Here is a 25857-nt window from a genome sequence, read left to right on the forward strand (position 1 = left end):
TTGTTCAGACACCTTGGCTGTTGGTTTGATTTTCCAAGAAGAGAGCCTGATTGTTCCAGACTTTTTGGAAAAATAGGCATTTTATTCCTGAGATACAGGATTGGGCACAGTTAACCAGAGGGTGTATAGGAACAATTTAACAAACTAGTAAGTGAGGTAGATCATAAGCTTCCTCTGTTGTTTGGTGGCATTTACAATAAAATTGAGTCATAGGATGTTGCTTTCAGGCTGAGGTTGTCCATTTTCAGTCAGTGACTTGATAATTGTTAAGCTCAGGTTTGCAGCTTTTTACACAAGTGCTTGGTAATTAAATTTCATTTGTCTATACTGTGTTTTTTGGTTAGTCTTGACAGAGAAAAACCATTATTCTTAGCCATATTGTTGGGTGTTTAAAGTTTTGTCTACATTCCCTGTGCTTCTTTTCATGGGTCTTCAACTCAACTATAATATTTTTAGATTGTGTGATAGAATCATAGAATCATAGAATCATAGGACTGGAAGGGACCTCGAGAGGTCATCGAGTCCAGCCCCCCGCCCTCAAGGCAGGACCAAGCTCCACCTACACCTATGATGCTGAAGTTTGTTTCATAGTAGTTTGATTTACAAATACCCTATTCCCTGCTCTTATGGATTATTTTAAATTTGTCGATCTGCCACAAACCGAGCAGGTAGAAACTCTCTGATATCTAAATCTGGCTCTGGCTCTGACACAGACTGTTTGATCTTGGGAAGCTCATTACACTTCTCTGCCTCAGTGATATGATAAATGGGTACAATACATAAGTCAGGCTGTTATGACAATTACTGTCATACTCTGGAGATGAAAAGTGCTAAATAAGAGCTAATTGTTATCAGTCTGCTTTTTTTCAGTTAGTGTTATATCACTCTTCCAATGTGTTTTCCTTCTTTTAAAATCAAATAGGTTAGTTTTCTCTGTGAACTAGTGTTATCTGGATTTGATAACTGTGTTTATGTAAATGGAACGGATTTAAATTTGCACCAATACCTTTTTGTATGTCTGTAAATGTGCATAAGTGTGTGTAAATATCATATTTTGTTCAATATTTACTGTTTAAGATGACCAATAAATAAACATTCTCTGAAAGGGATATATCACTGAGAAATTATGCTATTCCTAAAAACTGTCTGTTCCCTTCTCTTTCTGCCCTCTGTCTGATGTAGTTAAATGTCTTGAAAGTATTTTTTTCACAGTTTCTTGCCAGCTTCCTTCTTTCCTTTACTAATATGCACTTGCATTCCATTAACACAGAATAGATTCTTCTCACTTTAATGTGTATCTGCTGTTTTACTGATTGGTTTGAAGAGATGTTGTCAAATGCTACTGGATATTTTGTTTATTAATATCTGTTTTTGTATTTTTTTTAAAACAGATGTTGGGGCTGATGTTTTGGATTTAGCAGAAACAATGGTTGCCTCTGCAGATGGTTTAGTTTATGAACCAGTAAGTTTATTCCATTTTCTTTATAAAGATAGTGCTGTTAACTAAAATGAAAAGACATCACAAAGTAAAGCTAAGCCTCCAAAAATACTATTCTGTCCTGTAGCTGGACCTGCGCAGAATCACTGTGCAGCACCAATTATACTCTACATCCATGATGTCCAAAACATTAGCCACTAGCCACATATGGCTCTTTGGCTGGTTGAGTGTGGCTAATTTGCTATAACAGTAGCCATTATAATGGCTACTACTTCAGAACTGGTTGGACACAACAGCTCTATGTGGTCACAAAGGTTTGTCCATTCAAAACTAGTTTCAGGGTTGGCTGTTTAAGTTTAATATGCTCACACTATAAAGAGATTCTGTCCAGAAATGCAATTTCATTGTGAGCATGTGTAGTGGGATATGCACACCCCATCCCTAGAAGGGCATCTCTGGAGTGTGAGGATATTGCTACTACCGCATCTCATCTTTCAGTGCCCTAAGTCTGTCTGTCACCCCACGGCAGCACAGTCTAATGGCTAGAGTCTATAAAGTGACACTTGGTTTCAGGGCAGTGCAGACAGAGGAAGTGGGGCGACAGCTCTGGTAGGGGGCTCAGGCCCACTTGACTCCACCAGGCACTGGTAGTGGTGGAGTGGTCCACCATTAGCTCAGCTGGGAACCCCATCAAAACACACCTTTCCTGGGTCACTTCCTACCATCCCAGACAGCAGGCCAATCTGCGAAGCTTCAGGGACCTAAGGCTCCACAGAGCAAGTCACTCCCTGGGGCTCTGCTGACTCTGGAGGCTCACTCCAGTCTCTTAAGTCTCCAGCTCCTGCTTAAAAAGGGAGACATATCAAATTAGTCCAAACAGAAAGGCTTATGTATAACTCAAGATCATGCTAGATAAACAAGAAATTGGGGGTCTGGAACTCAGTGAACCAAAATTGGTTAATTCGTGGACAACATAATGAGAGGATAGGCTATTCTGATCACCATTCCCTTTGTGAATCCTGAAAGACCCAACCTTTGTGAAAGGACAGGAAGAAGTTACTGGGGTGAGCTTTACTATCATGGCTGCCACTCTCACGGTCTTCTGGGACCCCAGGCTTCCCTCGTTCCAATTCTAAGAGATGTCCTGACGATACCAGGCCACAGACTGGGACCCAGATGACACTGACACTTTTACCAGCTCCAGTTGAATCCCGAATAGTACCTGGGATGTGGGGTTTGTTTTGTTTTTCATTTCACAAGCTTGTTTCTTCTATTCCTATTTCCTTCTGTCTAACCAGAGTCTCTTAGCTGGGCAAGACTGTGTATTTTGTAACACTACTGTCAGCCTTTGTCCAGAAAGAAGTAGCTAAAAGAAATAGCCTAAACAGCCCAATGCTGATTTGAGTGTGCCAGATCTCAGAGTAGTTAATGAGAGCATGTGCTGTGTTGGTTCCCACCTCCCCCCAGCAATGAGGTTTACAAGTTAAAGTCAATACTAGAGATAGAAGCCACATTTTCAATTTTGCTGTTCTTCTCTCTTATTCTGTGTTCTTGGAAATGAGGTCAGTCTAACAGCAGCAGTAACCACAGTTCTAGCCCATCTCAATTAAGTTCTTGTCTTTTCACCAAAAGGAGAGTTATTACCATCTTTAGTACCATCTAATAGAGTGGACAGTAAAAACTCTCCAGCTAGAGGGAAAGGGAACAAAAGATGTTGTTAAAATGAAAGTCATACTTTACATTTCAAATGTTTTAGCTGTTTTTCCTCTTTTGCTGTACATGTAATAAAAGGTTAAAATGGTTTAATAGTTTGTTTGCCACGTAGTAGGGTGAGATCTCAATACACCAATATCAAACTTTGTTTAATACTGTTTAGTTTTGGACAGCAACTGCTCTTGCTTCTTCTGTATTTTAACTATAGTTGCTACTTTTTGAATTATGTAACATTATGAAAAATCTGCCTTGTAGTTACACATTGTTAGATTTAACTAATAAAAAACTAAAATTTAAAGTGCACATAGGTTTCCTGCAGACTGGCCAAGTAGACATATCTTGTAGCACAAAATAAAATATTATTATTAAATCTCCTTTTTTTTTTTTTTTTTTTCTCATCTGAATTTTGTGGAGAGAACTTTGATGGCGTGGAGTCATTAGTATTGCTTTTTGGTGATTTGTTACTATATGTTTTCTTCTTTGTTTCAGGTAATATTTGATCTCAGTCCCCAGCAAAGAGAGTGGCAGAGGTAATAGATGAAGCTAAAGACTGATGTGAATGTGTAGGTTGGACAATGATAGGCCTGCTTTTCTTTTGTCTCTGGAAATAGCTCAGAGAATATACTCTCCGTATATCTAGCTCACGTTGTTCTTTTTTAAAGCCTATATGTTATATGTTCACAGGTTGCCCATACATGCTTGCTGAAACTGAAGGCCGTTTATTTTGTATCTGGCTTTTTAGAGCTGGCCAGCCAGCATTCAGTATCTTCATGAATGAGTGCTGTTTCATTTTTCAAAAAATATAAAACTATTTAAACTACCAGTCCTTGTAATAAACCAGACCTGATTCATTTTATTTAGTTGAATTACACGTGTAGTAGTCCTGGTAGTCTCTCTTTATAAAACTCCATTTGCCACATTTAGTGGTATGTCAGTTATTAAAGCAAAATAACTCACCACCTTCCACAATTGAAGTTTAGTGTTAGTACTTAAAGTTTATTGTTGTTCTCTCCTTCCCTGCAATAACTCTTTGATGCATCTGGGGAGACAATGAGAGAAATGCTCCAATGTACTGTATCACACAGGAGTAAGCAGACAAGTGCATATGTGCTTTAATGTGAGACCCTGGAGATTGCATGCAGTACTTGGTGTCGTATGAATTAAGACATAGGGTTCATTTTTATTTGCTCTTTTTGGAATTGGTTGAGATGGCAGTGAGGAGGGATGTGTGTATGGAATCCCAAACTTCTGAGTTTACCAATGGCTCTACTGCGAAGGTAAATGAATGATTGGCTCTGCCAGCCTAAACTATATGCAGTGTTGTTGGAACCGACAGCTACAGCATGGTAGATACACAAGATAGGTGGGGGTAATCTCTTTTTAGTGGAGGAACTTCTGTGGGTGAGAGGAAGAAGCTTTTAAGTATTTCTCTGAAGAAGAGATCTGCATAAGTTTGAAAACTTGTCTTTCTCACCAACAAAACTTAATTGTGCCATTCCTCCTCTAAAAGCTCTGCTACAGAATCTAAATCTTCTTGAAATTAATACTTAATTCTTTGTGAATCTTTGTCTAGTTTTACCTTCCTAATACCATACTGTGGTGGGTCCAACACTAGTATTTTTATTTTTAAAATTGTGTATATGTAATCAGTAATAATATTTGGCTTATGTCAGTATTTAACATACCATCCTTTTGCTGAATGAGTGGTTTTAATATGTAACTAAGGTACCTGATAGTAACTATGATTTTATTTTCCCTTACTCTGCTGTATACATTCATACTTGCTGTACTCATCTGTGTGATCTTTAGGATGCTTCAAATAATTCAGAGTAGGCTGCAGGAAGAACACTCCCTTCAAGATGTGATATTCAAAAGTGCTTTTAAAAGTGCTTCAACAGCACTGCCACCAAGGTAAGAGAGAAATGGTTGTGTGCTGCTGATTTCACTTTTCTCATGACTGATTATCTTCAGAAATGAAATAAGGAAAGCAAAGTTATAATGAAAGAGACCTGATTGCCTTTTCCTTGCTTCAGGTTTCCCTGAATCCAAACCTTAGTCTTCATGTTATAGAGACTTGCTGGTCTGGGCTGTAAAGAAATCAATAACATTCTGAACTGGATTGTATTTTAATTACATCCTTCGTGTGTCAGCAAAAGCTTGCCAGAAGGGTTACTCTTGTATATAAAGGAAATTGTATTTCTTTATCATTACTGTGTACAGCACCTGACAGGATTCAAGACTTACTACTTACCTGTCATGTTATACCTCTTATAGTTGGCTTTCCAAAATTTTGCACATTTTAAATAGATTGTATCTAATTATTTGGATAAAATTCCTATATAAAACAATTTTAGAGCCCTCTGTTTCAGTTTTCATTTCAGCCATTGACAGGGGTTCCTGGTTTTTACCTGTCTAATCTGGCACTTGCATTTTTAATACAGACTCTACCTCCAAAAACCAGCACTTTCTGGTCTGGCAACATCCATTGTCTGGTAGCACCATGGATGCTCCTGTCCCAGAGAGCCCAGGAGCCTAAGGGCAAGAAGGCCAGCTGGGCTGGGGTAACAGGGTCAGCAGCCGGAATGGGGACAGTGCAGGGCTGGAATATCCTGGCAGCTTGGATCAGCATGCGGTTGGAGCCCTGCAGCAGCCTCCGGCAGCTTGGGGCTGAGACCAGACTCTCCTAGCACCCTCTAGGCGTGCGGGGTTGGAGCACCCGTGGCAGTCCCCAGAACCATGGGGTTGGATGGGGCCCCGCAGCAGCCCAGTGAAGCACAAGGCCAGGGCTGCAGCCCCACGGCTGTCCCTGGATGCATGGAGCTGTAGCCGGAGCCCCGTGGCTGCCCCTGGATTTGTGGGGCCAGATCCCCACAGCAGGAGCCAGTGCCTGTGCTGCCCAGGGAGCCAGCAGCAGCTGGGCAAGCAGCCCAGCCAGGTTGTGGGTGGTGGAGGTTGCAGCAGGGTGCCTGCTGGGCTTGGGGGCTGATGGCAGGAGACGTCCCCTTGTCCAGCAAATTCTCTTGTTCGGAACCAGTCAGGTCCCAACAGTGCTGGACCAGGGAGGCCCAGCCTGTATAAATAAAAATATTATCAATAACATATTTGTATTTTTCTTTATTTAAAAAAAAGCCTATGAATAATATATTGAAAGTTTACTGTCTACGCAATGTCTGGTGTAAGTTTAAAAAAAAAAGTTTCTCCCATTTCAATTCCAATAAATGCTCTCGCCCATAGTTACTACACTGTTGTGTCCTGTCCCATGTCTGGGGATCGATTGTATTCTGTCACCTTAGGCCATGGCTCAAGAATGTTCAGAAGTGATGCTCCCGTTTAACACATACTAGTTAGGGATTTAAAAGGTTAACCTGTTACCTGTGAAGCATGCTTCACTGGCATGCTTACTCGGGTAACTGGTTAAATGGTGCCTGGAGCAGCCTCCGCCCACGGCATACTGTGCACCAGCAGCCCTCCTGGATTGGCACCCATTGGATCCCAGTTAACTAGTTAAACACATTGGCTATGTCTAGACTGCATCCCTTTTTCGTAAAAGGGATGCAAATTAGATGTATTGCAATTGCGATACGTCTAATTTGCATCCCTTTTACGAAAAAGGGATGCAATCTAGACATAGCCATTGGTTAACCGATTAACTCTTTAAATGGGATTTTACATTGTTAACCTAGTGCCAGAAACTGAGGCCCCACTGAACTATACTTTGGCCTGTTTTAACAAACTGTTTTCAGGAACAGATGTGGAAATTATTTCAGGTGACATGGTTTTACCAGCAAATGTGAGCAAAAGTTCTTAAAAACAGAATTTGAAAACTGTTCTTGAGACAGGGTCATTAATTAGCTTTCAACAACTGTTTTAAAAATATTTTGTCATGTTCACCATGGCCAGCACTAATGTATTACCTGAACAAATAATTTTCAATCTGAGTTGCTGAAAAATGTTTCTTAAGGTGGCAGATATCCCTAGGGTCTGAGATAGTCTTCTCTGCAATTGCCACAGCTCTATTCGATTAGCCTCATCCTGTAGGAGGTTCACATATTTGAGTGATGTGTTGAGCCTATTCGTGACTGGCCAAAATAGTGTTTAGAAAGTGAATTGCTCTCAATTTATTATCGTGTGTGCGTGTGTGCATGTGTGTGCGCACATATGTATTTATTATGTTTTATCTCAGACCTCTAGGAAGAAATCACAGCCAGTGTGGCCAGAAGCTGTCCAGCACCATCTGTGATTTGGGGGGCGTATCATTATCATGAGGGTTAGCCAGCAGCTTGGGGACTAATGGGTTAACTATGTCCCTTACTTAACCAGGTAGATTCAGCCAATAGGAATGCAGGTAGGAATTTTAAATGGGGACAAAGGAATTTTTGGGTTTTTCCCTCGTTTGTTCGGGGTTTCTCTCTCCAGTTATTGAGGGGGACAGAATGTCTCCCTCTAAGAAAATACTCTTCACAGTCTGTAAGTAGGATAAAGTTTAGATAAATCCGTTTTTATTGTTTTATGGTTTGGGAAATGGGATCTGGTTTGTGCATTAAAAAATGGGTTTTGCTGTCCTTTGTAACTAAGTTCCCTGGCCCATGGTAAATTTCTCCTTTTTATTTTGTTATTGTTCCATCTAGTCATTATGCTTGCAACAGGAGTATTGTGGTGATAATAAACGTTCTTTCTCTTTTCTTTTTATTAACCTGATATTGGTTAATTTTTGGGTCCTGGTTTGTACTTTAGGGGTGAGATTTCCCAAGTAGTTTCTTCCTGGTTGCTTTATTAATATTTGACTGGTGGCAGCAGCGTTTTATTCCCAAAATCTAGGTTGTTAAGATTTTGGGGGGAAGCTTTATACCAAAGCCTGGTAGATAAGGTTTTGGGGTACTTTTTCTGGCCCCCACTTCTGCATTCATCGTGCCAGAGTGGGGAAGGAGCCATGACAATCTACTTTAAAATGTGCTTGTTAAGATAGAAGTCCAGATGCTTTAAAACTCATAGTTTGTAATTATGGCCAGTTTTCCTTTTCCTGAAAATCTACGTTGTATTAAAATGTTTATTTTCCATGGCAGAAGAATTTGGTCTTCTAAATTTTGTTAGTACTATTTTTTTTACCTACATACAGTATAAAATTATCTCAATTGCTGTGATTTAAGCTGTTTCCTTGTTTCCTGCTCAAACAGGGAGGATAATTCATTACAGCCTCCAGATGCATGCAGAATTCATGGTCATCTCTATGTCAATAAAGTGGCAGGGAATTTTCACATAACTGTGGGCAAGTATGTTCTTTTCACTTACTGAATATTCCACAAATTGACCAAGACAGATATGTGTATAGTTAAGCAAAAACCTTTCTTTGACTCACTTTTCCTAGTTAGCTGCTTTTATTATAATACAGATTCCATTTCTGGTTTTATTTTTCATATAGTATCTTTAATTTTAAACATCACATTTCTTCATGTCCGGTTATAGTCAAAATGAACTATGGAAACTCTTTGAAATATCTGCTGAAGTAGCTTCTTGTCATAAATCCATAAATTAAACCATTACAGCTAACTGGATTAACTAGTGTCTTTTGTTAATGTGATAACGTGACAGCTAATGTTTGTACTTTCCTGCTGTCTCATTGGGCCCATTCTTACTGTACTCCTGACTGTGCAAGAACACAGTTGTCTCTCATGGTAAAGGCAGATTTTTTTTTTTGAGCACAGATTTTTGGTTGTTATATGGCTAAGATAATAGTTATAAAAGCAGGTTAGAGAATCATGACTAAAGGTGGAAAACAGTTTCCTAACATGCTTCTGTAATTGTGTTGTCTTGTAAACACTTGAAACCAGAAATCTGTATTGGAAATGTATGCCTCTAACCAAGCCAGATAATTGTGCACTAGCATGATTAGAGGTGTCTTGTGCCCAGGACATTTATGGTCTCTATTATGACCCTTTCTTTGCTTGTGACTATGCTTTAACGTACTTGCCAACTTCAACAACAACATATCTCCTTAAACAGCTCCTTGTTCTCTTCTTTATCCCTGTCTGATGTCCATAAGAGTTCTTTGCACAACCTGCTCATTTTGTTCTATGGACTCATTCTATAACCATATCCTCCCTTGTGATTTCAACTACCATTTCTTGGTGAATCTAAAATCTGCACCTCTGTCTAGTCTTGTGTTTCAAGTTGCCTCACTGATATGGATATCTAGCTGCCTTCTCAAGTTGTCTGTCCAAACCTGAAGCTCTGATCTCTCTCCTCCCATGCTGTCTCCGTTGCCATCTCTTCTGTCATCCTGTTTACAAAACAACACAGTTCTAGCATAGCTTGTCTCTTCTCTCACCCCCTTCATAGCTCTGTGTTTGCTAAATCCTGTTGCTTCCTTCTTACGAAAAATTAGCTTTATCATTGTCCTCACAGCTAAACACCTTGTAAATGTATCTGTCATCTCTTGCCTTGATTATTGTAGCCTTCTACTGCCTGCTCTCCCAATCTTTTATCTTCCCACCTTCCATTTCTCCAATATGCATCTGTTTAAGATAATCACTCTACTTCTAATGTCTGAAATGTGGAGGAAGATTTCTTTAATTTTATTAGGGGGAAACCTCACACTAGTCGTTAGGTAGTAGAAGCACGCCTAGAAGTAAAACTTTGTGAGTGTGAAGAGGGACTGGGGAAGTGTGCCAGTTTTCCAGACCATGCCCAGTTCAATTCTGTTGCTTTCTTTGTTTTCCTTCTCTTTCCTCCCGCTCTTGCAACCTCTCCCAATGCACATACTATAGAGCCCCGCAGATGAATCTGATAATCTGCCTAGTCATGGGGCAAGTGAAGGGAAACCCATATTAACCATTAGCAACTTGAGCTGTTACAGGTTTTTCCTTTACTGTATTTGGACCATGTCAGGATCTGACAAGCCTTTGGGTGTGTCTAGACTACCTAGTTTTGTCGACAAAAGTGGACTTTTGTCAACAAAACTACACCAGCGTCTACACTACCGCTGAGTTCTGTCGACATAACGTCGACAGAACTCAGCAGTTTTGTCGACGCTGGTATACCTCATTTTACGAGGCATAACACCTTCTGTCGACAGAACTCTGTCGACAGAAAGTGTTATTGCCTGTAACATTGCGTCCAGACTACGGAGTTCTGTCGACAAAGCAAACTGCTTTGTCGACAGAACTCAATGTGTCTGGATGCTCTTTGTCGACAGAAGTTTTGTCGACAGTATCTGTCGACAAAACTTCCGTCAACAAAACGCGGTAGTCTAGACGTACCCTTTCTCTTGCAGCTTTCTAAATAGACAAAACCTATTGGTGTTTCTAAAAATAACCTGAGCTGCTTTTTGTGTGTTGGAGGATTTTTGTGATCTTAATATGATCTCTTGTGATTTTTTTTTTTTAAGGTCTTACTCTGGTTATCATTACTGAGCAACAATAAAAATATCACTGCCCATTATAAAGAGCTGTTTTATTTAAATTAAGGGGAAAAGAGCAATTTGCTTTATCAGAGACCCCAATTTTTATTATTTGAGTTTCTCGTAAATACGTATTAAATCATTGCTCTATAAAACATGCTTTTGCTTCTTTCAGGGCAATTCCACATCCCCGAGGCCATGCGCACTTGGCAGCCCTCGTGAGCCATGAGTGTAAGCTTTTTCTGTTTATCTTTCAAAAACCACTGTTGGTTCATAGCATCTCTTAGCTACTGATTTGGACACAAGTGTAGTATTGGACATATACTACTGCTGAGATATTCTAGTTGAGCAATTTGTATTGTAAAAGAAAGAATATGCTTCAGGATAGCATATTGCAAATTAACTTGAATCTTTCCTGCATTTGACATTCAGTCTGTTTATGTTGATTCTGTAACAATCATAATGTTAAAACTATATCTAAAATAATATGTAAATAACTATAAAATGCTTTTATGAAAGTATATCTTGGATTTTAAATGTGTACTGTATCAGAATCAGTATTTTTCAGAGAATTTGTTCCTCTGCAGTATTTAGACAACAAAAAATTAAAAATGTCTGACATTTCAGGAAGAATTATTTCAGTGGTTTAGATTACAAGACAGACTGTGTGTGTGTGTGTGTGTGTGTGTGTGTGTGTACTTTGCTTCCTGACTTTTTGCTGTTTAAGCCTCCAATCCTTCAAAGGCTTCCATGTGAATTTTATTGTACATGTGTGTATTCCCATTGCAATGAATTGTATACATAAATTTTTGCAGGAATAGGAACTAAATTAATAAAATTATTGCATTATATAAATCTGTGAATTTAATTAACAAGACCGTTCAATCTTCCCAATACTTTTTGCCAGTCTGAAATGTGAACTATAAAGGAATTCCATTTCTCCTTAGTTGCTTCTTGACCCTTCATCTCTCAGCTGTTGCAAATGCCTGTACATTTTGATTTACATCGTATTACCTATAAATTGCAGGAAAGTTCTGATTTTAAATTAAGTATTATATTTTTAAATATTGATAATGCCAATAAAGAAAGCTTCGCTTATAATAAATACATAATTGGATTTGTGGATATATTTACAAAAGTGCAAATCTTGATAACATTTTATATCCATCCTAAGGTAATTAAATATTCCTTTCTTATTTTAATAAGTGTGTGAGAAATGTATGACATTTTCATATTTCACTAAAATAAACCTTTACATTTGCTGTCTTGTATGTTATCTTTCAGCATACAACTTCTCTCATAGAATTGATCATTTGTCTTTTGGAGAGCTCATTCCAGGAATAATTAATCCTTTGGACGGGACAGAAAAAATTGCATCAGATCGTAAGTGTTTCATGATGGAAAAGTAATTTAGTATTTGAGATGCAGTTCTTTTACCTAATGTTCTTACTTTAACATTTTTTTAAAATTTTTGCCACTTAAAAATGTTACATTTTGATATATAAGTTAATTATCATTTCAGTTGTTTGTTGTTTTTGTTCTGCTGGGATGATGAATGAAGAGGGATTGTATTATAAATATGTTGTGAAGTGCTGATTATCTGCTATAAGTTCTCTGATGACCTGTCTACTCTAGGGAAATTTTCAAAGAAAACCCAAACAATTCAGTCCCACTAATGTTCACAACACTAAAAGCACTTGTGTAGCCAGACTATTGGCTTCAGCCGCAATTTTAAAATCACTGTCCTATGACTTACTTCTGTGTGCAGTGTTATGTGAGATGGTGGTTAAAACTGGAGTAGCAACCTGTGACTTCTCTAATGTAGGGACATGGAAAGATTTATGCACATGCTAAACTTAGTAGTCAAACTGAAATCTATAGGACAACTATGTGAAAGCCTGCCATATGCAAAAGTTTGTCAGATGGGCTAACCCTCAAAATTTACATCAGTGGAGCCAAACCAGTGTGGGCAACATTGGAATGTCTATGAAAATGTCCAGGATAGACCGAGCTTAATAGATAATATTCTTAATGGTCTTTCCAGAAAAACACTTGCTTAAAAGCTGAATCTTTCTCTCAAATGATTTCTTACTCTATAATTAGTGTTAATTCAATGATTTCTTACTCTATAATTAGTGTTATTTCAATAGTAAGATTTGTTTTGTTTTAGACAACCAGATGTTCCAATATTTTATCACAGTTGTGCCAACAAAACTCCATACGTATAAAATTTCAGCAGAAACTCACCAGTTTTCCGTGACAGAAAGGGTAAGTCCCAGTTTGAAATCAACACTCCTCAAGAAAGGTTTTGTTTTAGTGAGTTTATATGTATTGAATTTTTTTTTTAATAATTCGGGCTGGGGCTTGGTGACTATTGTGATTGATTGATTGATTGATTGCCATAGGCAGTGAGTTACATGGCCCAGGGCTGGGCTCCACCAAAATTCACCACCTGCTGCCCCCTGTACTCCCAGTCCCCTGCATCCCCCAGACCTCTTGCCACTCAGCATGCTCTGCCCACACATTCCTTGGCTCAGCCTGCTGCCCCTGGGGGATTTAAAACATGCCGTGAAGCCCTGCCACCACCACTACCACTAGCTACATAGTGGGGTTAGAGCGGCTTCCAGCTGCTTGCTCCGTGCAGCTGCTGGCATGTATGTTCCTGCGGCCTGGTGGAGCAGCACATGGAGACCCAGCCCTGGACCACAGGGACACATGTGGCAGTAGCTATGGTGGAGTGAGCAGCAGGAAGCCACTCTAACCCCACAGTGCTTCCACTAGTGGTGGGAAGGCTTTTCTCTTCTCTTGAAAACATTAAAGCAAACTTGAATTCTAGGTTTTAAACTGCTTTATACTTGATTATCTTAAAGATGAGAGAAAAGCAGGAAAGTAGTGATGGTAAGAAGAATGTTAATTTTGCAGAACATTGTGAATTTGGGAGTGTTATACCATAAGAAACCATATATAAGAAACCATATACAAGAAGCATGGGAGGTGAGAATTAGATGAGAATGAATTTGGGAAGTACAAGCTAATATATTAGCAAGATACAAATTGAAACACAGATATTCAGACTTGTGATGGTACTGAAAGAAACCTGTGGGAGATAGTAGGCAGCAAAAAGATGTGACCTTGCAACACAGTGTGGCAGCATAAAAGCAAATGTCTTTGGGTACGTGTCAGATGTATCATGTCACGGGTAATGAAGAAGAAAATGCAGTATAAAGGGCAAGTAAACAGGAAAGTGGATAGTGACATGCTAGCATAAAGATATACAGTATAAAATAATCTCTCATCTCTGTTTTGATCAAAATCTAGTTAATGGGTGACTTTTAAAAGGTTCTAGTCAGCGTGCGGCCTTATTGCTCTATTGTCTCATGTTGACAAATGACTGTCCTAACAAGTTGCTCTTTAACCATGTCCTTTAAGTATTGCTGTGTATGTGACTGATGTGAGACTACTAATTTGTGTATGTTACTCTTTGTCCTCAGGAAAGAGTGATTAACCATGCAGCTGGTAGCCATGGGGTATCAGGGATATTCATGAAATATGACATCAGTTCTCTTATGGTGACAGTAACAGAAGAACACATGCCCTTCTGGCAGTTCTTAGTAAGACTCTGTGGTATTATTGGTGGAATTTTCTCAACTACAGGTAACCTCAATGCATTCCCTCTTGTGTCCTACCAGGTAGATAAGATTTTGCAGCTAAAGGGATTTTGCAACACTGTTCACCCTAGCTACATTACTTGTTTTGTGAGTTCATGCAATAAGTTATTAGGTATCCATTAACAGCTGAGATATTGGTTTGTGCATGAAATGCTATGGATTTCTGGCAGTCTAATACTGTGTATAGAACATCTCAGTACACTGTTGTTTGGGGTGGACTTGCCTTTTTCTGTTTTCTAACTAAAATCATTCTTTTAAAAACTTCAGGGATATATAGTACAAAACCTTCTGATCTCTGGTATCCTCTTTGACTATATACTGAAGTTAGGGGCTCATTGAGCTAACCTTATCCAAAACGTACTGAGGTAAAACTCCCATTAGAGTCATTGTTAGGTTTTTCCTGGGTAAGTCTTGAATGAACCATAGGATTTTGCCCTTGAGAGAAACAATTAGCTTTAGTTGAAGAGTCACCTTAATTTACTGATTATCCAGGGCCATAATGAATCAAGAAAAGAATCAGGTTCCTCTTTGACTAAAAATGATTGTTCCTTTGCTTTTAACTTCAGGAGAATATCTTACTGTTCTGAACTGTATCTGTTGAAACAGTTACTTTTAACCCATGAACATTAGCTGTCTTGTGTGGACACTTTCTGCCTCACTAAATATATTTGTCTATGCTGACAGTGTTTTATGATGAATTATCATAACCCAGGCAAAAGTAGTTTTCTTTTGGATTGGCCATCCTTTAACCCTTGTCAAATATAGAGCACTTCACTTTTGTAACAGAAGAATGGTACAGGATCCACCATGTTCTGGTTAAAAATGAGTCGTTCACAGAAGTATAGTTTTCTCTGATTTTTGAAATTAGAGAAATATAAAAAATTATCATGAGCCAGATTACACAGGCAATTAATGACTTCAGTAGTTTCTGATCCCCTGTTGTCTTTGAACTTGTAACCATTATTGATACCTTGGGGTTATTTGGTTTTCTCCAGCCACACAAAGATTATTGGCACATCCTTCCTCAGACCTGAAACCACTTTATTTTTTATTGATGACCTTGTTCCCACACAATTACTTTTTTCCCTGCCTTGCTTGAGTGACTTTTCTGGATATCTTCACTGAATGCCTTTCATTAGCTCTGTAAGCTCATCAGAGATCACAGCTCTGACTCAGAGTATCAGAGTTGTGCCCCTTGCAGGGGTGATGGCTGGTTTGGAGTCAGATTTGGGAACTTTGGTTATTCAGTGTATATCTCTGGTTCATTCAAGGGGCAACATGCGTGTTAGCACATGACTAACAACATGGAAGACTTTTGTGGAGTTCATATAGGTTTCTATCCAATTTAAAAACTACACTTGTAAAAACAGATTTCAGCTTCTTGTGGAAACTGAGTTTTCCTGTTGAGGTTTTTTTTCTGATCTGTGATGTAATAAACTGGTCAGGCTTAATCGGAGCTTTTGATTTTTGTTTCCCCCCAAGCCAATGAATAAATAGTAAAATGTGAATCTCCTTGTTGATTAACTTAATTCCCTGATGCTTTTCTGAAATGAAATTGGATTTTTAAGATCACATTTGCATGGAAAAATGATTTTCATTTCACAATAACAAAATTGTCTTTTAAGGAAATGGAAAATATTTAGAAAATTTTACTACTTTTTTTTTCAGTGTATGCATGGTGATGAATTGTGTTGAAACAGATTTTAAATTTAAATTTGATGTAATGTTACTCTTTTATTTAATTGGCCTCTTTTACACATTCTAATCTTATTCCATGTAAAACTCAAACTCTGTTTGACATTACAGGCATTTTACACAGCATTGGAAGATTCATAGTGGAAATTGTCTGTTGTCGCTTCAAACTGGGCTCACACAAATGTACACCCGTAAGAATATTTTGTTTTCTTATCATAGAAATTAAAGTAATAGGAAAAAGTGTGTGCAAGCAAAGTAAAGCATTTTAAAAGTTAGCTAATTCTAATTTAATAATATACCTGTTGGACCTAATCCTGTTCCTGTTTTAAATCTATGGTAAAGCTCCCCTTAACTTCCATAAGAGCATGTTCAAAAAATTTTAAAAATACTTTTGAACAGCATGTGTCTTCAGTCAGATTTGTCATAAGAGGACAGTGATTACACAAGGAATACATCCTCCCCCCGCCCCCCCAAACACACTTTTTTGGGTTTAAGGATACAGAAAAGCAGAGAATGGAGGAAATGTGTATTTTCTAAAAAAGCAAATACAATGGATGAAATTCTTTAACAATGTATTTAATAATGTTTTTGTTTCGGTTGATTAGGTCCTACTTCCGGATGGCCACATAAACAACCACTTACCTCTAATTACAGACAACAGTTTGCATTAGCACCTCGTGGGGAAACTTTTTTTCTTTCTTTCTGCCTGATACAGAGGACAATTTTTATAATAAAGAAAACATTGTGCAATATGTTGAGACAGTGCTGATGGGCAGCAAAAATCAAGCCTTCTAAAAAAATAGTCTGTGTAATTTGTGTCTCTTAAGTGCACATGGAGTCGAAAGAGGCCAGGAAGCCCTGTGATGTCAACCTCTTCTTGAGCTAGCAGAAGCAGTGCTGAAGAGAGACAATAACTGCAGTGAAACTGAGTGTCTTTGCGAAAACTGCCATGGGCACTGGCGTGTCAGTGTGGTGATCCGGAAGTCCAGGCCTGTGAAGTCAGGCAAACACCTATGAAAGCTAACGCGCATGCAGAGAGTTCCATCCAGTGCATCAAGCAAAGGTGGTTTTCAGAAAGGGGATATGAGATCTGTTTTAGAGGGTGGGTAGAGGAGGCTTAGCTACTATGCTAATGGAGGTGGGGGCTGTTGTAAATCCTGAAATAGGAGAGCCCTCAGGGACTGGGCCAGAGCCATAGCATTTGCAGCAGTAGCAGCCCTTATCCAGTATCAGCATTATCTATGTACAAAAGGCAAGAGTGTTGCAGAACAGGGAATAATTGTATTTCTCTGTGTCTCTTCTCACAGCCACTCTTTTGGCAACAATCCACTTGTCTTTGTGTTTGAGCTCAGGAACCAGGAAAAGTAAATCTCTGTTGAAAAGGTGACTGACTGGAATTGTTATCTGTTTTCCTATCCCACTGCTAAACTTGGCCTCCAGAACGTAAGAAACCACCTCTCTGCTATGGCTTAGGAAAGAAATCAATGTCTTGTGATTGTGGGCCACATTATTGCTTTTCAAGAACAGACATGTACTCTCCCCATTTTTATTTTTCAAAGCTTAATTGCCAGCAGCAGGAAAAGAGGAGGGAGCAGAGAATTGAAGAACAAATGGCTAAGTACAGCAAAGTCTTTTAGAACTAAGAAAATTGAGCCAGCTAATGAGTCTGCTAGACCACCACGGGTATGTTTGAGACAATCCCCAAGGAACAGGAAATGGAGGAGAATCTTAAACATTTCTCTGCAGTATAGGTGATGGAGAAGACTTAACACTATAATGACTTCTAAAGTTTAGGGGGTTTCTTTTATTAAATGGAACATCTGTAGCTTTTTTCTAGAATACATAACGGAAACTAAAGAACTAAATCTATAGCTGATTACTGACCAAAACATGTAATTAAGAAAAAGCGGCATAGATATGCAGCCCACTCTCACCCACTCTGGGATTTTATTTTAAAGAGCTAGTGCTGATTTTGGCCTTACACACCATATCCATATCTCTTCCACTCAAAAGGACTAAATTGAGTAAAATAAAATGTCTGCCTAAGCAACTGATGGTCAGATTTTCTGATTTTACTGATGTTTTGTAAGGTGCTTGGATCTCTCTGAGGAACATAATATAAATACATAGAGAATAAACTGGTTTGCACCACCCTGATTTGTGTAAAGCTACTAGTGCAGAATTATGCAGAAGAGTGGGAAAGGAAGAGTCTGTGCTTAGTTTGTTTAAATTATTGAGGAAGGTAGGTCATCTGAGGAAGAAGGTAAAGTTTTAGCATAGATTAAAATTGACTGCGATGGGAGACAAAGGTGTTGGCTATATTGAGCAAGGAAGTTTTCACACAGTGACTGCATTACATGTCATAGTGCCTCACGTGTCCTTGCAGCTGTGTAGTGTATCCACACAGTAATGCCGTTCTTGACAGAACCAGTCTAGTGTGTGTTCACATGAGTTTTGTATTGCAGTTGTGATAACTGTTCATTACATTTCTGGAGTGCTCTGTGCCTTTGCTACATGTAGAGGCTTTTGGTAACTTTCAAATACAAAGCTCAGTATGTGGGATGGAGTCAGGACCAGTTGTACCGTTGTAGCTACTGTGCTCGTTGCTTCATGTCCAAACTGAAGTGAAACCATTATAGTCTATATCAACTCAGATAGATCTGAGCTGAAGGCCTTGAGCCAAGTGTTGCAGCTAATTAGCATTGCAACTATACCTGAGATGGCTGTTCTGTGTAGATGCAAGGAGGCACACAAGGGTTGTAGATGGAAGCCATCTTATTACTACAGTTTCTTGTAATTCTTCTTTGCTTTGTGTAGATGGGCAAAAGAGCAGGACTAAGTATGAGTGGGGCTCCTCATTGAACAATATGAATGCTAGCATTGTTCAGTGTGTGTTCTAGAAGGTAGATTAAACAGGAAGCTAGTGAAGCTGCATCTTAAAATAAGCCCTATTGAATTAGGCAAATGTTGGTAGGATTGTGAGCAAAGAAGGATATAAAATATAAATTCCATATTGCCACAAACAAGTGTGAGGAAACATCTGCAGGAAGGAATATTTAAACCATTAAGAGAGTCAATCATTCTAAATGTTACTTCTTTGCAAGTTCTTCAGCTCCAAATTCCCGCTAAGCATGTCCAACTGCTTCCACTTTAGCACACTATTCTCCCTCCAACTTCTGTTTGGATTAATTCCAGTGTTGATTTTTGTCCCCTTTTTTTAAATTGTCTGAAGCACATTTTGTTTGTGAGAGGTCTCTATGCCTATTGACTTGCTGGACTAGTATTCAAGCTTTAATCATAGAAATGTAGGGCTGGAAGGGACTTCGAGGAGTCACCTAATCCAGCCCCCTGCACTGAGGCAGCAGCAAGTTCATCTAGATCAGGCCTGAGCAAAATACGGCCTGTGGGTTGCATCTGGCCCACAGACACAGCGGGGACCCCTAGGCAGGCTCCCTGCTTGGCTTGCCCCACCCTCACATCTCTTAGAAAAACAGTTGCTGGCCCCATTTCTCTTTCATAACTGTGAACCTGGAGGGGAGGGGAGAGAGGCTTCACGAGCTGCCCCTGCTCCCAACACAATCCCATTGGCTAGTTTCTGGTCAATGGGAGCTCCTGCTGAAAAACATGAAGCACCTCCCCCCCCCCCGCCCGACTCAGTAGTTATTCACACATACATATGGCCCCTGCAGACTGTGCAAGGGCAGGCAGGCAGGCTGCCTGAGAACCCTGCTGAGTTGCTAGCAGGAATCAGCCAGAGAAGTCTCCTGGCTAGAGCCTGCGTCTGGCACTCCAGTGCCTATCTTCCCCAATCCTCTGCCCCCCCCCCCCCCTCGCATCCATATCCCAGATCCAACACCCCAATCCTCTGCCCCAGGTCATAACCCTTCCTGCCCTAGGTCCCAATGCAAACCCCTGCACCCCAGTCCTCTGTTCTTGGTCACAACTACCTCCTTCACCCAAACTCCCTCCCAGACCTCACCATCCCGTACCCCAAGCTCCCTTCTGCAACCAACCTCCATCTCGGACCCCGCATTTCCTCCATTAATATCATGGAAGAGTGAAGCCCTCGACCACTTTCCAAAATCTTGGAGTTGCCCCTCATCAAAAATTATTGCCCACCCCTGATCTAAATCATCCCTGATAGGAAAAAACACCTATGTAATTCTGAAAAACCTCCAATGATGGGGAGTCCATGACCTCCCCTGTAAGCTTATTCCAGTACTTAACTGTCCTTAAAAATGTTTTTCCTAATATCCAGCCCAATCTTCCTTCTTGTCCTCTCTACAAATACTTTCCAAGTTTTTCCTTACTTTGTGCATTTGATTTTTCTTTCCTTAGTGTAGAACTTTGCACTTGTCTTTATTGAAATTCATCTTACTGATTCCTGACCAATTCTTCAGTTAACTGCTATCTCAAGTAAAACATTTGAGTAGCATTGTGTCCACACTAAACCTACATCCCAACTGCTAGAAATCTCCTGCCAACCCTGGACGTATGCTCCAAGCATATGAAAGCCCTCGGAATGGTTGGTTTTTAGGTGTCCTCCACATAGAAACTGCATTATGTTCTAAGAGGTAAGGAGACGGAATAGTTCAGAAATGATGACAACATTCTAGAACTATAAAGTGTTATTAAAAGGTCTGTTAATTCTTGCTGTTGCATGCTGAAGACTATAGCAGAAATAAAGGGCAGTAAAAATGACACACAGTTGGCAAAGCTTGAATCAGAGGACTCATGAGGGCAGGGAGAAATGAGCAGCCAAATTTTCCAAAATAGCCTACTTGACAGCTTAAGGGCCAGCTGGGGTTTGATTCTTTTTAAAGAAGTGCTGAACACCTGCAAATCCCCTGACTTAACTGGTTAGGCTATGTCTTCACTATAGCATGTGGTTGCCATCATTACAGCTAAATTGATTCTGAGTCTCGCTACCACTTTGCTTTCTTCCTGTGCCTCTATGGCTCCAAGTACAGGGTTGGATTCAGAGACGGCAAAGTGAAGGGAATAATTTGGGCACTTGGACAAGGGAGAGATTCTATTTCAGACTTTCTTTTCTACAAGAAATGGGGCAAAGGGGCATTTTCTGGGGTAGAATTAAGAAAATTACATACGTGCATGGAGGGCACTGGTGTGAGAAACCATCCAAGCACAAGTGCCTAATTTGTGAGTTCAGATGTGGGTACTTGGGGAGCCCATTGTAATGTTGGCTCTATATATGTATTCTCAATGTTCCTGGACCTGTGGTGTTTTGTGAATTCCATCCAGGTGGAGCTGCTTTTGCACTTTGTGCTCAATGGCAATTGTGAGGCATTTCATTCTGAAGAGATAATGTTCTCTTAGCCATATCCTAGTGCCAGGTTTTCTTTGGGCTTTCAGAGACTACCTTGACTGTCTGACTCAAAACAGCCAACACATCTGTACCTTGCTGCTTATTGTCTTTCTGTCTGCCACAGCTATTTCTGTGGTATAAACTCAGCTGTGATCCTCTGTCTACTACGCCAACTCTGGAGGAGCAGCAGTTTTATTGGAGGACAGGAAAAAACTGTCAGGCAATCTAAAATGGGGCAGCAAGCAAAGTGGAAAGCATTGCGACTTAAAAAAAATAAGTAAAGCCATCGATGGAGGAGGAAGGAATAGGCAGTGCAATTACATTGCCTTGCTTTGTACTGGAATACTCACCCCCATGGCTTTTATGTTCCTTAATATTTTTAATCTGCTCTAGCTGCTTATTGAAAGATGTGGAATCAAAATTATTTGATTGGGAGGGAAAGGGTCCATGAAAAGGTTTGCCTCTGCCTTAAAGTACGCCACAGTGTGAAAATATTTTAGAGCAATTGTACTATGTGCACTTAGTCTTGCCTTGGTAGTTAATTAATTTTTTTATGTAATAACCCTTCCATCAAAATTCATTTAGTGCTGGCTGCTGGCCTGGAATTGGGGCTCTGGGAGTAAGCTGGTATTTTGACAAAACATCCTTGAACATATGTATTCTACATCTCCCACCCACCTTTTAAGAACACGATTTGTCCCACCAGCGATCTAGCATGATGGCATTTGGCCTTCTGCCTCAGCAGGGATCAGCGGGACTCCTGAGTTAGTCAGGGTTGCTATTGTGATTGGCAGCACTCATTAGGGCAATGGAAATTGCTCCTTTTTCAATCCCATGGCTCAGTTCTCTATGCTCCTGATGGCTTGGGTGGCAGATTATTCTTTTTCAGTGAGGTCTTTCCTAGCTCCTGACAGATTTTGTGTTTCTGATCTTAGATTCACGAGGTGTACCGGTAGTTCGGAATAGGAAGCCTAGTCTGAACTACCTAGTTCGAGCCCCGTGTAGCCGCGCTGCACGGGGCTCGAACAAGCAGGGATTTTAAAATGGCGGCTCCCCGCTTATGCAAATGAAGCCCGGGAAATTCAAATCCCGGGCTTCATTTGCAAGTGCGGTATGCCTACATTACCCCGCTAGTGCGAACTAGTGGGGTAGTGTAGACATACCCTAATATACTTGCTGTTGGCTTGTGTCAAACCTAGTTGCACAGCGGCTCCAGCACACCAACCAGTACACTGCTGTTCTGAGAACACTGGCCAGTGTTCTGCAAGGCTGGGGAAAAGGACCGTGTTTCTAGGTGCCTGACTGTCAGCCTCAGGGTAAATAAAAATGTAATTGTGCCAGCTTTCTGCATTGATTGTCCATGGTTGAGAGTCCACGCCGTGGGTTTATTTTATAACGCAGCCACATCATTGCCCCATTCATTTTTGTATGTTATATGAGGCAGTTTGTGATAGAGGAAGAAATGCCAGAAGTCTTATTCGTGGCTTGCTCATTGGAATGACTCTATGATCTCGGTTGCTGGGAAGAAGTAGGGCTGAAATTCCCTACAGATCTGCGGGCAAATAGGGCTATATACTGGAATTAAATTGGTAGAGAAGGCGTGTTGGGGTGGTTTTTTTCCTCAGCAGCCCTCTGGATTTTTCTTTGAGGGCCTGATACCGTGCAAATGGCTTAGGGCTCAAACTTTGTATTCACATTTTTATTAATGAACCCTTTTTGTAAATAAGAGAGATTTTCCCCCATTCCATCACCCCACCTTGTACTTGCACATACTCAATCATTGAGTGATGGTTTGTACGATGACACTGTGCAGCATATTGCTGCATTTCCTAGGATACCTGCAACTTTTCTTTGACTATTTTGTGTTTATCAGAAAATTGCAGGCCAGATGTTTCATTACAGCCTTCTCGGGTGACTGCATCGCTATTTTGGGATACCAGAGTATCCCCAAATAGCTATCCTGCATCTTCACAGCAAGCCCGTTATTTCAGGCTTGCTATTCTGACATCCCTTTAAACCTCATTCTAGGAGGAGTAAGAGGTGTTTCGGAATGGTGCTTTATTTTGAAATTTGGTGCTGTGCAGACAGCGCGGAAAGACAAAATAAGCTATTGAATTAGCGTCAAAATAAAATACACAATTTGCGTATCTTATTTTGAGTTATGGTGCAGTATAGACACACCCTCAGTGACCTCCCACAAGAGGTAGAGAAGGGATGTGAGGAGCAAAGGAAAGTAGTCTGGTCTAAGCCACAATAGAGTTGTCACTCTGTGCTCAGTGATTTTGGACAAGTAATTCTCCTCTCTGCCAGAGTTTCCCCATTCACATAATGGTGATGATGATACTGACCTACCTCACAGGGCTGTTGTGAGGACTGGCTAGAGGTTTGTAAAGCAGGTGGAAGCACTACAAATGCTGTGGAATGGTTAGCTTTGGTGACAGTGTGTGTGGCCAGGTATGTGTGTTCCCTTGCTCTGGGCGCTTGGGCAGACTGTCTCCAGGCTGCCATTTGCCTAGTGCTAGGAATTGACAGTTACTGTCAACTTAATTTTCACTCACTACTTTTTTTCAAATCTACAAAGGAAATATACAGTGACCATTCCCAGTTCCACAGTATTACCAGTATCAGACACAAACAGTGGTCTGTAGAAATGTGCCCTTTTGTCACACCTTCCAAAAACGTGCTGAAAATATTTCTGTAATGGGATTTTCAGTCCCTCCCATTGGGTATTTATGGCTGTAGTAACCAAAACAGAAAAACTATTTTGAAGTCATCACTCATATTGTAACAATGTTTTTGGGGCTTCAGTCCAGGAAATAAAAGATTTGCAGGAGTGACAATGTGTGAACAATATTTATTTCTGGACTATGAAATATATTCTTATTAGAAGTGGAGCTATTTGATTGGCTGATGGGCCTTGGTAAATTGCAGGGACTACACATGAATGGTTTTTGTTTGTTGACTAAGCAAAACAAGGGCCTGCACTTGACTTGATGGTGGTTTGTCTTTCCAATATAATAGCAGCCAATACTGAATCCAAACAACTCCAGAATTTCACGGAAAGTTCGAAGCTTCACATTCACCTTATTTGCTGAAGGCCAGGAAACAGGAACAAGGATAAGTTGTGTGGGGGCACATAAAGTAGCTAGCATCTGATTCACAGTCCTAGCAGGTTCAGCCATCCCTGTAGTTGTGCATAGATCAAGGAACTAGTTAAGTAGCTGCCATTAACAACTCCCAAAGTGACAGCACCCACCATCTCAGCTCTCCTCTGCTAGTTCTCACAATACAGTTTGAGAACACTGACATCTTGAACCTTCTCTCCCAGAGAAAAGAATGATGGGAAGAGCATGGATTCCCAGAGGGTGCGTATGGAAGAACCTTGGTATGCCCGGAGGGTGCACATGGGAGAACCTTGGTATAAGGGAAAAGGGGTACTGCATGTTGCCCATGCACCTGCCATGGTGTGGAGTGGAAAGAGTTGCGGAAGGACACAGACTCCTTGACATGAAAGGGGGGATGGGATAGGAAAGTGCTGCAACTAGTTTCTGAAATTAAGGGAGTGGGACAGTGCCACACAGAGAGTTGAATGTGTCTTTAATACCCGTGTCAGAGGATAGACAAGCAGCCTGTGGAGAGAAGCCTGAAAATGCAAATGGTCAAAATCACATGCTCAAGTTGAACAACACAAGCAGCTGGGTTTCACTTCTCCTCCAAGAAAGCGGGCGGGTGCTGAACTAAGGAGCCCATGCCCTACTGCATTCAGATGAACCTGTTTCATTTCTTTCCTTCCCTCCTCAGATACGTCACCAGCAGTTCCATTATTAGAGGGGAGGACACGCTACTACCGATCGTTCTGCTTGCCCCCACCACGGGTGCCAATGCAGGGAAGGATCTGACTGTTGTGCTCTGCCCAGCATGTCTGAATGGCTGTACTCAACAGCCAGGCTGTGCCTACAGTAAGAGACCTGAGCCCAGCAATTCTTCACTGGTTCCTCCCATGGCAGTCAGTGATTACACAGACCCATGCAGGGTCATAGTCTCTCTTCCACACACAGGAGCCATCAGCTCCCATGTGGCTTTTAGCACCTGCATGTGGGCAGGATGGATGGATTTCACACATCCCCAAGTCCCAGGCAGCAACTGCACAAAACCCACATATGCAGCAGCTGGGTGGCGTTTCACTGTAAGAAAATTTGCAGAGAATTAGAGGTGCAACTATAAACAGGCCTTACCGGTCTCTTGACACTGGGCATCAGAAGTTGGTGTAACTCCTACGTAATGGTAACTATGTATGTTCAAGTCTGGTAGCATTTCATCTTACTGTGTATTCTTGAGTCCTGCTTTAAAACACAAGCCCCACTAGAATGGACAGATGATTGTGTGCCCTCTGTTGTACCTTGTGCTGAAAGGCTGGGGCTATCACGCTCCAGGCAAGCCTGGAGATGGAAAGCCTTTTGCTTATCTACAGCTCAGATGCAGACACTGCACTGCCCATGCCGGCTACCCCGCCAATGCCCCTCAACAGGGGTAGCTGCATGTTTTACAAAAGTTAGCTCATAATTAAACCCCCCACTTTGGAGATGCAGACACTGAGCCATAAAGGTAGGGAGAGTTTTTT

At 40.6% G+C, this 25857-nt stretch overlaps 1 protein-coding gene across 3 annotated transcripts in view; it reads left to right on the forward strand.

The window, feature by feature from the left end:
* The window catches only part of ERGIC2 (ERGIC and golgi 2), a 43541-nt gene extending 22058 nt beyond the window's left edge, over positions 1-21483 (forward strand). For all 3 annotated transcript variants that reach the window (XM_089778627.1, XM_075927361.2, XM_075927369.2), the window contains exons 6-15: positions 1392-1462; positions 3641-3681; positions 4961-5062; positions 8326-8421; positions 10723-10778; positions 11832-11930; positions 12718-12815; positions 14039-14201; positions 16022-16101; positions 16516-21483. In XM_089778627.1, coding sequence (XP_089634753.1) covers positions 1392-1462; positions 3641-3681; positions 4961-5062; positions 8326-8421; positions 10723-10778; positions 11832-11930; positions 12718-12815; positions 14039-14201; positions 16022-16101; positions 16516-16581 — 872 coding nt within the window. In that variant the 3' untranslated portion in view covers positions 16582-21483. The remainder of the gene's footprint in view (positions 1-1391; positions 1463-3640; positions 3682-4960; positions 5063-8325; positions 8422-10722; positions 10779-11831; positions 11931-12717; positions 12816-14038; positions 14202-16021; positions 16102-16515) is intronic.
* Positions 21484-25857: the final 4374 nt, after the last annotated feature.

The sequence above is a fragment of the Pelodiscus sinensis genome, chromosome 1, assembly GCF_052426305.1.
Source record: "Pelodiscus sinensis isolate ZL-2025 chromosome 1, ASM5242630v1, whole genome shotgun sequence".
Taxonomy (NCBI): domain Eukaryota; kingdom Metazoa; phylum Chordata; order Testudines; family Trionychidae; genus Pelodiscus; species Pelodiscus sinensis.